At 40.5% G+C, this 13,440-nt stretch overlaps 1 protein-coding gene across 1 annotated transcript; it reads left to right on the top strand.

The window, feature by feature from the left end:
- Positions 1-2,500: 2,500 nt before the first annotated feature.
- Positions 2,501-9,023, top strand: ppp4r2b (protein phosphatase 4, regulatory subunit 2b). Its single transcript, XM_083770966.1, has 9 exons — positions 2,501-2,618; positions 3,295-3,376; positions 3,684-3,854; positions 5,650-5,743; positions 5,830-5,867; positions 5,985-6,059; positions 6,161-6,301; positions 6,538-6,839; positions 7,417-9,023. The coding sequence occupies exons 1-9, from the start codon at positions 2,582-2,584 to the stop codon at positions 7,791-7,793; spliced, it is 1,317 nt and encodes a 438-aa protein (XP_083627092.1). The 5' UTR covers positions 2,501-2,581; the 3' UTR covers positions 7,794-9,023.
- The last annotated feature ends 4,417 nt before the right edge of the window (positions 9,024-13,440 follow it).

The following is a 13,440-nucleotide window of genomic DNA, read 5'->3' as shown; positions in this document are numbered from 1 at the left end:
AGTTCATAGACAGAATTTCCATTTAGGACATGGGTTTATGTATCCATGTCTTTGGGGATGCTGCTGGACAGCAAGAGAGATTTCAGCTGAAAAACATGAGGTGCTGGGCCACTAAAGAGGGAAAGTTATTTTGCCCTCTGGTGGTTGTTTTAAAAGCTATAACTAGTGCCAGATGAAGAACAACAAACACATGCACACACTCACTTAACTGAGTTAAAATAATTAACCAAAGAAAATGCTCAGTTATCTCTACTACTTTCTTTGTCATCTAGATTTCTAGAAAATATATTCTCCACTTGAAGGTAGCAGCAGTCAATGATTTTAATTTAAACTACAGATTACCCTTTTGATTGATTGATTTAATAATAGTTGGCAGAATTACATTTCAAGCACAACTCAATACAAAAACTGTTAACTGTAGACGACACCATAAAGCATTACACTTGTTTACATAGAGTCCACCATTTTCAATTCATCAGAACATTAAGACGTACAAATATACACTTCTATATTGCCAAAAACAGGAAATCATCATAAAGGAGGTAAAATGGGGAAGAAAACATACAGTGAGGGGTAAAAGGGGTGGGTGGAGGATTCAGATTTTACGGGGCCCAGTTTCAAATTGCAGCCGTCCGTATGTGCCCTTTTCAGAGTGGTTTTGAAGGAGTCCAGGGATTCACATGTCTTAATGACTGTAGCGGACCCAGCTGGCCATGAAAAGGTTGAAGACTGAACTGATGATTTTGAAGTTTCTTTATTAAATCAACATAGAACTGACAAGAGAAAAGGCATACAAATGCATCAATAAACATCCATTATCCAACATCTCATTATCAGTATAACAAACAAGTTCCAATAAACCATATAATTACATATATATCCCATACAATATACTATAGCTTAAAACTACCATATCAAAATGCCATATGAAAACCACCACAATAAACCTCAGACAATAAACCACAAGAATAAGACCCAGTCAGACCAAATAAACATTAAAAAGAGATTCACCCTTTCCAGCTGGGTGCTAAAGTGGCATGTGCTTCACTGCTTTGTGTCCATTTGTTCAGCTTTTGACTGTCAGTCCTTTCCATTGGCCTTCCTTTCCATAAGCCTTGACCAAACTTTGTGTACTGGTCCCATAGTGATGCAGTTCTCGCTCCTCTACCACTGAGGCCCTTTTGTCTACTCCTGCTATCTGCAGCACCATGCTGGGCGTCGGCAGCACAACAGGTGAACTTGATCAACCTACTCAGTGCCTGTTACGTGCCACGTAGGTCTGGTGGTTATGGATCTGTAGAGAATGAGAGAGGCAGAGGGGAGAGGGAAGGAGGGACAGGGGAGGAATACAGACCCTACAGACCACCAGACCTACAATGTACCTAGGGTACATTGATGTGCTCCTGAAGTTTTAACAGGAAACTAGTCAAATAAAGGTCTGTAAGACCCAACATGGCAGGAACCCCTTCACAATAAAAGTTTGACCATCCCGGGGTCCGTTACATGTTGGTAGGGCGTTTCAAATTTTGGTGGCATAGAAGCGAAATTAATGTAGTCCCTTGTTTGTGCCGAATCTGGGTTGCACCACCAACATACCCATTAACCTTTCTGGGAACAGATCGGAGCCTTGTTTTAAGGGTCTTTGAGGTGCTGTGTTACCAAGAGGTGCATGCCTAGTCGAAGAACCCAATGTGTTCCATTCAGCTCCATCTGTTCTCTCCCTTCCAGGTAGGATTGCATCCAGCTTACTAATGTGCTATCAAAACCAATTGCTTTTAGCTTGTTAACCAGTATGGAGTGGTTCACGGTGTCAAGAGCCTTTTGGAGGTCCAGCATGACCATGTCGCAGTATTTGCCAGCATCCACCTCGTTTGATGTGGTCGCTCAAATAGAGGAGGCATGTGTCAGTGCAGTGGGATGTTCAGAAGCCAGACTAACCTCGACTGCCCAGCTTCTTGTTCTTGTGTATGAAGTTATATCGATGTTTGTTTGGTCGACCTTAAGTAAGATATTTATTGGCTTATAGCCTACTATAAACCAACAGGCAAACTTGGCAAAGTGGCCTCGCCAGCACCATATTAAAAATGATATTTCTCTCTGGAGAGGAGAAGTAGTAGAGTAGAGCTGCCTGGTGCCTGTATCCTGCTTTTTTATCAACTGAAACAAAGTAACAAACTACTGTTACACCGGAAATTGATTCTGCTTTCGAAATTAAAGCATACCCCTCTCTCTCTCATCTGAGTCCTCTCTCTGTCTCTCTCTCCCTTCATCAAGAATATCAGCTGATTTGTGGGAACATTATACTTCCTAATTATTCAATCATTTATCAATTCCTCATTTATTTGCACTGCATTCCCAATAGGTTGTACGGTGCCCCCCTCTCTTTGTTTCTTCTTTTTAGTTACAAATACAAAATAAACTTCGTATAAACATATTCTTCTTTGAAGTCCACTGACCGGAAATCCACTTTCCATTCAAGAGATGCTTGACGCTGGTAAAACGCAGCTACTATACTACTAGCACGTAGCTAGCCGCCGCCAGTCTGCCTTTTGCATCCAGAAGATTGACAGAGGGCGACGACATGATGGAAATTGACTCACTCCAAGAGGCGCTCAAAGGTCACTTGAACGCACATCGATAGTTTTTAGTGTTAAGTTAGATCGTACGTGTTGTTTGTGCTTCTGCGGTGACTATATGTCCAGAGTTGATGGATTGTAGACCTCGCTGCTAGCTACTGTCGATGGCTATCCATTTTAGCTAGGGTACAATGTTGCCGGCTAATGCTAATATTGCAAGCGTTTTCACGGAAATGGTTAGCTTGGTGGGCTAGGTAGCTAACATTACTAAGTATTGTCATTTTCGACAGACCTAACAACCAATCTTCTACCCTTACCAGTTGACAACAGTCAATAGTATTGTTGTGATTTGTTCAACATGACGTTATTGGCTTGTCATTGTTTAAGTGGCTGGTGATCAACGTTCGCTCATGTTGGACAACTAACCATTTGATTTATATCCTCTTACTAGCCCAGCTAGCTAGCTAGCAACCGAGTTAGCTACGTCTAACAGTGGCTGTCTAAGCCTGTTACATAGTTATGTAAATAGCGACCGTTATTTCAGTAAGTGTATTTTTCTGATTATTCAAAGTATCAACGGAGCAGCAGATGCTTGTTTATTTCAAAGCATCTCGCTTCATAGCAGAGTTGTCTTCCTGGCTGCATTTAAATCAAAGCCCATCCATCTGTGGATTGCCAACTCTTATTTAAGTTTATTGTCCTTTCTTCCTCTCCTCAGACTTTGATAAGAAAGGAAAGAAGGAGCCCTCTCCTGTCCTGGAACAGTTTCTATGTCATATTGCCAAGACAGGAGAGACCATGTAAGTAAGATCGGTAAATAACTGCTACCCTTAACAGTCATGGTCTAAGACAAGTCCCAAACACTGGATGGTTCTTTGAATAAGTAATGGCACACCGTAGCACCGTAGGCATTAAATCATGCTCAACATTGCATTAAATATTGTTGCATTTCATAGACTGTATTAACATATATTTCCTTAACATTTCTATATGCGTTTTTATGACACGTTTACCTCAAATAATGTAGTTATTGCATTGTTATGCATTTGATGGACTTGGAAACTCCTGGCTAGTGTTGAGCATCACTCTGTGTATCATTTTCTCCAGGGTTCAGTGGACTCAGTTTCAAACCTACTTCCTGTTCAAATTGGAGAAAGTGATGGATGACTTCAGAGCCTCAGCACCTGATCAAAGAGGACCAGCCAATCCCAATGTGGAGTCTATTCCATTTGAGGACATGAAGGAAAGGATACTGAAGATAGTAAAGGGATACAATGGGTAGGTATAGGGAAACAATAACAAACAGCAAAGTCATTTTCGTGTGTGTAATCTGTATGTAAACATGCACTGAAAGTACTGTACTGCTGGTTAATGCTTAACATACATTAACGACTTAATTGCGGCCATTTGAAAATAGCCCCTACAAGCTCACAATGCATTGCCATGCAAAGCATTGTTGTAGATCTGCTATTTAAACAAATACTTTTATACATTTGATAACTTAAAATGGGACATTCTGCATAATGAGTACTTTTACTTTTGTTACTTAAGTACATTTTGATGCATGCCAATACTTTAGTACTTTTACTCAAGGAATTATTTTAATTCCGGACTATTACAGAGTATTTCTATATTGCAGTATTGATACTTTTACTTAAATTGTGAGTACCGGTACTTTTTCCAACACTGGTAATCCTATTGGAACCAAAGATACAGAATAAATTGCATTTGGTAGATCATGTCTCTGTTGTTGTAACAACGCTCCTTGGCGATGCATTGTAAAGCCTGTTTAATTTTTGTAAGGAACATCAACATTTGTGGGATGAGCAGTACAGCAGAATATGCAGTTCGGATTGGCATTTCAACCTGCTCATCCCAAATGCATGTTCCTTACAAATCCTAACTAAAGTAGGGCTGGGCAAACTGAAAATATCCATGAATAACCAGTCTTGCTCATGTAGATTAATTGAAGAAAAAAAAGCGTGTGTGTGCGGGGTACAGGCATACGTTCCAACATACTAACAGTCCGACATCCGACAGTCATTAGACCTACCCTAACCCCAAGCACGACGCAACACATGTTTGGGGCAACGGGTTATTTGCGCATGTCAGACTTTTGGTGTGTCGGATAAGCGTGCGTACCCCGTGTGTGCGTGTGTCTATACACACACACACACACACACTTTTGTTTTTTGTAATCGATTAGCGTGATTGACCACCTTGTAATGTATTATACAACCGCAATGGTGGTGTACAAAAATAGTAAATAGCCAATCTACAAGCTCTGAACGTGTCACGACACAATTTTCACTTTTTAAAATTAATTCTATTCAAGGCACGTATTACTAATACTATGATTTTACCATCCTATCTTATTCTAGTTTTGTTTTACTGGTATTCTCACTGTTGGGGAAGCTTGAAGTATACAGATTCCATTATTGGATGATAAACACTTTGGACCTTCACCTATGTTGAAAAGGTGTCACTGCCAATTTGACATCTTAACACAACAGCGCCATCTACTGAAGGATCCCAAGGTCCCATTATGATGTGTGTGCCTGACTCGTGTACACAAATGGATACTGAAAAAGAGAAAAGAACCTGCACACTGATCTGCTCCAAAAGTTATACTTTGTTGATGACGTTTCATCTGGTCAAACCAGATTTGGTGGCCTGGGCCATGGCTAAGCGGTCCAGGCACCGTGGCTGGGAATCCAGTCTGACAGTGTGCCGCGGGTTCGACTCCAGATCCCGACGGCATTTAGGCTTTACTGCATGTCTTCCCCCTATCTCTCTCCCCATTTCCTGTCAGCCTACTGTCTGTCCCTCCATAAAAAATATAAAGTAAAGGTGAAAACCAACAAAAGAAACATTAATAATAAAATAAAATAAACTGATTTGGTTTAACCAGATGAAGAGCCTTGGTTCGAAACGTCGTCAATAAAGTATAACCTTTGGAGCAGACGAGTGCGGGTTACTGCCTCCAGATTATTCCTATTTTATTTGACAGATAACTGAGTGGCTCTTATGCTATAAAATGACTGTGTCTAAATGTTTCCTCTTTTCACTTCAGAATCCCATTTACAATTCAGCGCTTGTGCGAGCTGCTCACAGAGCCCAAGAGGAACTACACAGGAACAGATAAATTTCTCAGAGGGGTGGAGAAAGTGAGTGCAGTCTATCTTTAATGTTCTGTCATCGTTAAAACACCCTCAAAAGTGTTGTCACTGATTTGCGTTTTGTCTCCCTACAGAATGTTATGGTGGTTAGCTGTGTGCACCCAACTTCAGAGTAAGTGTGGCAGCTGCTGTTTGTAAAATAATAATAATAAAAATGTCATTGCTATTGCTGCAGCAAAGACTAATGTTCTCTGTTACTTAATAATCCTCTTTCATCTGAATTGTGCAGGAAAAACGGCTGCAGTAGTGTAAATAGAATGAATGGAGTGATGCTTCCTGGGAACACAGCTACATTCACAGAGAGGTAACACCGTTAGATTCCATCTTTGATCCAAAGTTGACATACAGCCAGATCTCTATTATAATTGTGCTCGTGTTTTCCCACTCCAAATCTTCATTTTGCAGAAAAGTGAATGGTCCCGGTACTCCGCGGCCTGTGAATCGACCAAAGGTTTCGCTGGCCAGCTCCTTAGCAGCCAACGGGCTGCCCGACAGCACTGACGACAAAGACCCAGACACAGAGCAAGAAAGTGACAAAGAGTCCAGGTCTGTTAGTTACAACCTATTTTCAAGAAAACATTTCTCTTTGCTACTATTATTTTTAATCGTGTTTTTTTAAATTAAATGTTTAATTAATCTATGCAATTAACCATAACATGACAGCAATATATTATTCAATGATGATAAGTGTTTCAGATCATTTTATAATATTGAATAAAGACAAAGATGATGATTTGTCTCACCACCACTAAATGACTAATGGAATGATATTTGTGTCTCAGCGAGGTGTCTGCCTCGGGGAGTGGTCCCGGCAGCTCGGTGAAGAACAAGCACTCTGACGACGATGACGAAGAGGAAGACATGGAGGCTGAGCAGCACGACGTGAAAAGACTCAAGTTCGCTGACGACGATGAAGACGATGAAGAGGAAGAAGAGGAAGAGCAGGAGGCGGATGCACTCGGTCCTACACGCGCTGCGGATTGCCAGTCTGACGAGGCAGAGGCCATGGTCCAGGAGAAGGACGAGAGAGACAGCGAAGAGAAGGAGGCCTCCAGCAAAAAGGCTGGGGTCATTGAAGACCAAGGTAAGAGTCATCATGGGCACGCACACACTTTGGGCTGATACAATTAAAGTAGCTATAAGCAATACTATGTCAACATTTTATTTTGGTATTTAGACGGCAAGCAATGAGTAAAATGCTCGGAAATATTTAGTCTCTGTGACACATCTAGAGGCCACAATCTGCATTCAAAGATCTTCCTAGAAGCTTGGTCATTTCTGCAGGGTTTATTTCAACTATTGACAAACCAATCAGGAAGTAGACAGGCAAATCGACCAATGACACAGCTTCTAGGAAAATCTTTGAATGCAGATTGCGGCCCCTAGATGTGTCGCAGACTAAATGTTTTTTGGGAGCGTTTAACCCATTGCTGGCTGTCTGAATACAAAAAAAGGCATTACATTTTTGACATATTATTGCTTATAATATGTAGGGTGCATAATGTAGTCACACAGAGTGCAACAACATTGGAGTGGACTAGAATGAAAGATCAGCAGGGTAGAGCCGCTTTCCAGAATTGTTGTCCTCGCAATAGTGACCAAATGAGACTTGAAGCCTTTTTCCCCCCTAAATTTGGTGCCCTGTCTTATGTCCCTCACAGAACCAACGTCCAGCACGCAGTCGGAAGTGACTGCAGGCTCAGACAAGGAGGCAGAGCATACAGAGAAGGAGGTGCCATGCAGCTCCCAGGAGGAGGCCAGTGACATGGACCAGTCGGAACAGCAGGCTCCTGCTGGTGTCCTGCAGAGCCCAGAGAACAGCGTGGATGGCGAGGAGAGCAACAGCGACCCAGTCAGCAGCAGCAGCAGCAGCAGCAGTAGTAGTAGCAGCAGTAGCAGCGAGGAGAGTGCCGCAGTGGCCAGTGAAGACGCAAGCCCTGCTCCCTCCAGCAGTACGCCAGAGCCCCCCATAGAGGGTGCAATGGAAAGTGCCAGCTTGAACACTGGGACCAGTGACGAGCCCATGGACCAGGACTAGGCTGAAGGCCTCTGCAGCCATTCTGTGACCATGAAACACCTCTGTCCTCAAATCCAGCCTGACTGTCACTGGTGAGGGGGAGAACTGCACCTCCTACTCAAGATGAAAAAATCGCCTTGTCTCGCTTTTGGATACTTCCAAAATGGCTACTTGGCATCGATGTGGGCATACAAATACATTTTGATTTTCTTCCATTTCTTTTTTTTTTTAACTGGAATATTTTTACTTAACTTCTATTAAATTTCCCTGGAGACTTCTGGTCTTAAAAGGGATTTGTTTCAGCCTTGGTTTAATTCTTGAGGATAGAGATCTTTCTTGAAGATGGAACTGTTTAGGATGCTGTGTTTTGGTTTCTCTTTCACCCTCTACTACTACTGCTACTCTCAAATGTGGCTGTTTTTGACAAAAGTAGAAGTTTGTGTTTTGTAACCCTTTAGTTCCAGTGTTTTTAGTTTGCCCTCTGGAATTATCAGCACCACATCACAAGGGTCAGAATAAAGCCACACCATCAGCCACTTATTATTTATACATGCATTCTGGTGATGAACTTACTTGCATCATTTCAGTTTTTGAAGCAGCAGAATCAGCACACCCCTACACATGCACACACCACAACTTTTGTCTTTGCTCAAGTGCCACCAAGGCTTTTATTTTAAATTATTTGTACTCGTTTCCTTCATTGTTTCCTCATGCGATGGGAGACATTGAAGTAGTTTTGTCCATTGTGTCCTTATATTAATTTTAACAAGCTCTTGCTCTGATTACACTACCATCCCCACTGAAGAAAACTATAACATTGACATTTGAAGAGGCGTCCTATGTAACATGATACCTTTTTGGATGCAGTGAATCACTATAATTTATATGATCATTTCAGCTCAATGACTTACTTTTTGAAGTACGTTTTTATTTTGTCTGCAAGTTCTAGTTTCCAAAACCAGCTGTAAGTACAAAGACGACTTCCGCTTTCTTTGTATTGTGATGTCACCACGTCGTTCCACTGACAGATATCAAGTGCAGTTACTGGTTACAGTTCTACACCCGTTTCTGCAGCTGTACTTTTTGATATTTAGAATTTTAAATTTCTGTAAAGTAGATTTTGTAGATTGTAATACAGTATGTGTTCACTGCCTTTGTGAAACCATATATAATTGTATAATTTCTGTGTATACTCTGAATGCTTTTGCTTTCAATGCGGTATTCAGAAACAGCAATAAATGTTAACATTTTTATGTGTGGTAGTCATGCTTACTTGGCCAGTGAGCCTTTGTTTCCCTGAGTGAGTGTATATGCCTTATAAAGCATGCTAAATATTTTATTTTGTTTGCTCTATTGTTTTCATGTGGCAGTGATGCTGAACACACCTCACCCTTGGATTAACGTGGGTGGCATATGTGTATGATCAAACTTCAGCTGTGTGACCAAGTAATTCTCTCTACAAAAGTGTGGAGATATATATATATATAGTCAGTCAGTCAGTCCCAGCTCAATGTGTTAAAATGTTTTTTCCAATGTCAACTAGAGGTTAAAGGATGTGGATTTGATATGGAGCCTGTAGACTGCGTATTAATCAAATTGCACTATTTCCCCAGAGAGTTTTGTGGGCACAGGAACTGTGTATCTGACTGAATCCATTTTGAGCCCTCTGTACTTGGGGTCGACACGTTTTCAACTAATTAGGATCTTCACATGTGCCACAGCACCAAGTCTCAAAATGTTCAGACTAAATGTATAATATCTGCTGCTACTATTGTCTTGGCTTCTGAATTTGCCCAGGCTCTCTGAGGAAATAAGTGCATTGCATAAATCCAGCTAGCACTATTCCGCAGGAGGGACTGTTTAAACTTTGAAGAGATTTGTCTCCAGGGAAATAAATGCTAGATCATCTGGGGAATTAACTCATTCAGTGCCACATGACGCCTATCCCGTGACGCCCTCGTTGCCATGGGCGCCTTTTTGAGAAAAAAATAATATATATTTTTTTTTTAACCATTCACTCTGTTCTTCAGGCCTTCAGAGTTTAGCCCAAGGTTCCTTGTGTACTGTTGACGTCCACTGCCTATGCAAATGATATCTTTATGCAAGGTCTACAAATGTATACACATTGCAGCTCTATTGCCATTGGAATTTCTGAGCTGTCAATCCTGCCAGTCTTTGATGTCAGATCCCTGGTCCCTGAGGAGGAAAATTCATTAGTTGAGGATAAAAGCTTTTTAAAAAAAGGCGTTATTGTTAGATATGCTCTGAGAGAAGCTTCATTATACAGTATTCTGGTCCTGCAGACAACCAATAGACATCACAAAGGGCCAAGGCAATGCTGAAAGCCTAACATCAGCCCTTTTATGACATGCCAACTAAATGCATCTGCCCACTAATTGCGTGATGGCATAAGTCTTATAATTATGGATGGGCAAAATAAAAGTGATATATTGCGATATCAATATCGAATGGCAAGTTCAGAATCGATTTTCTTTCGATATTTATGTATTTATTTATTTTTTCATGTCAGAAAGACTGAAGTTATCTGGCAGCATTGAAGTGTACAATTGAACTTTTCATAGTCTATATTGTTTAGAAATTATTTAAAATATTCTAGTATGATTGAACTTTTCGTGGTCTTTTCATGGTCTTGTTCTAAAAATTATCGCAATATATTTAAGAATCGCAAAAACTGAATCAGCACCCTAGGTATCGATATCGTATCGAATCGGGACGTAATCGTCCCACCCCTAGTTCCTAGATACACTAGCCACATGTGCTAGCCCGATAACTAAATGCTCAAAATGGGAATAAATGAAACTTTGGTTTCATCCTTTTTCTTCTCCATACGCTGATTATCATATGAGCTTTTTGAGAAGAAGGCATGGATAATCCCCTTTACAAGAATCATCTGGTTGTTAGGATAGACACTTAGTTTCAATTAACCACTTTCAACCAAATCCCTATTTTGGGCATATCACTATGTATTGAGTTCCAATTTAAATATGTTTTTTAAGTCAAAAATGTACAGAAACTGTATCTTACAACATATTACCTGTGTGTTACATTTGATAAATGTCTCTTATTTAGGTTTCAGGTACTTGCCAGCTGTAGAAAATGCTGGGTTCAGATTGGGTTCACATTGAAATTGCACTGATACACTGTTTAGTGCAGCAACACCAGCAGCTGCTGCTTCACTAATAGACTGCACATCATTATTGTCAGGCAGCAGCACTCGTAATCTCTGTGTCATCCAATAGAGGGTACTGTTTAGTTTCCAAGCCATAACATGTTTCAGAATGCTGTCTGGGATCTCTGATGCCGTGTAGAGTAGACTATAGAGGTTGTGACACATTCAGCATATGCCTCTCATACACCAAAACTACTGCACTTAAGATAGTGTGTGTGAGTGTCATTTTCAATTCTGTTTAAAAAAAAAGAGCTGATCAAGCTTAGAAAATGTTCACCTATAATGACATTGACCTTATAGAGATGCCACGGTTAAAGTGGTTAAAACTCATGCACCAAAACACAAATATCATTATCACATCCTCAAGCCACATTCAGTGCAGCTGCAGCGTTTCAAATTCATTAACTCAAATGTCACTTTCATTCTAGACAGAGCATGCTTGTTACGGTCCTTTAAAATTGGCTAACACAAAATAAAAGGCCATACAATAATAACAGGAAAAAAGCCAGGTCAAAAGTACAATGAACTTTTATTTCAAAGTCAAGGAGGTTTTTTGGCAAACAAGAAAGGTCAGGTGATCTTAGTATAATCTGATGGACAGGAGGAATTTACTTTAAAGAAACAAGTTTTTTCAGTTTTTTGATGTTGGGCAAAAGAAAATCATTTTCAGGGCAAGACCCCATTTGAAAAGGATGCCCAGTTTGACATGCATAGGCTACTGACCCCCATTTAATGCCATTTATATCTGGGACCCTTCCAGGGGCCAAAAGGAATTGAAAATGTACTTGAGTAAAAGTACAAAAGTATCGGCATCAAAATGTACTTAAAGTACTAAAAGTTAAAGTATTCATATTGCAGAATGTCCCATTTCACAAGTTCAAAATGTGTAGGAAATCTATTGAAAATAGCAGATCTACAAGCTCACTTGTAGATCGGCTATTTTCAAATGGCCAAAATGTATAGGGTTTGAAGTGGTTAATGTATGTTTTCTAATCATAATCGCCAAAGTAACTATTAACTAAAGTTTTAAAATAATTGTAGTGAAGTAAAAGTAAAAGTTTTGGCTCCGAGATGTAGTGGAGTAGAAGTAAAAGTACTGGAAATTGGAAATACTCAAGTAAAGTACAAATACCTCAAAAGTTTACTTAAGTACATTACTTAATTACTTTCCACCACTGTATACATCCATGCAGCTGACCTCCCCATTGGTGGATGACGGGTGCAGGGGGACAAAATAAACACACGCACAGTCTCACACACACACACACACACACTTTATATACAATGATATACTGCTGCACAGTGAACAAGTTTTAGAAAGCCACCAAGACAAATTTATGAATCCAACCTCTACACCTACAGTATATAATCAAAACCTGTATTGTAATGTGTCTCAATGGTGACAAGGCATGAGCACAAACCGATGTCTGGCATACTGATGTATGCCAGACATCGGTTTGTGCTCATCAGGGTCAAACATTCTAAGCCACTGTGACAAATCAAGTCACAAGTGCTACTAGTGGGTGTAAGCTGTCAATTCTGCTTGCAGACAAAAAGACAGTTTGTTTTTCTCCCTCAGGGACACTGAATGTACATGAAAATGTGTGTGGGCTGGGGGACAACAGAAGGAGTTCCAGACAGACTTCACTAGAAGCGCCACGAAGCGAGGGGAGTGGGTGGGGACGGTGAGATATTCTGTAACTCTCTGAGGGGGAATTAGATGTGGGTTTATTCTGATGCCTGGGTTCACATATAGTTACAAGACTGGATTGGTGTGTGTGGGGGGGCGGGATGCTGAGTGGGTGCCATTCACAGGTAAATGTTGTTTGAATTTCCACAGACCTGTCTGTCATGGAACCATGAGAGGGAAAATGTGGGGGAGGCTGCACAGATTTATGCAGCTCTGTGGAAAAGAGGATGTCAAGCTGGGAAGTTCTAAGAAACATGAAATAGTTACATTTAGACTTGCTAACAGTTGTATCAGCTGGCATTCTCTAGTCTCTAGTTATAGTGTTGTAATATACAACATGCTGTGTACTTGTACAATGTAGTTATGCTGTGTACTTGTACAATGTAGCATGTTGTATATTACAACACTTAGTAATAGGCTATATAAGAGGAATCATGTTGGAGAGGAAATGCCCTCTAATTCTGGGCAAAATTGGGTGCAAACAATTTAAAAAATAAACAACAGTGTAGCTGATTGATTGAAATATTTATTAACAGCTTGCAGAATTACAGTACATTTCAAGTACAAACTCAATACAAAGACTGTTAACTGTGAGTGGACGACCCAATTAAGCACTACACTTGTTTACAAGAGGGTCCACCATGTTCAATTCATCAAAACATTTAGAGACGTACAAATAGAGACTTCTATATAGTCAAAGAACAGAAGAGGATTTCATCATAAAGGAGGTAAAAAGGGAAAAGAAACTTATACAGTGAGGGTAAAGGGGGGGGGGGGGGGCTCTACTC

Source organism: Protomyctophum parallelum, assembly GCF_964188405.1.
Source record: "Protomyctophum parallelum genome assembly, chromosome: 8".
NCBI classification, from domain to species: Eukaryota; Metazoa; Chordata; class Actinopteri; order Myctophiformes; family Myctophidae; genus Protomyctophum; species Protomyctophum parallelum.
Note: the sequence above shows the minus strand (reverse complement) of the source record. Positions and strands in the feature narration are given on the sequence as shown.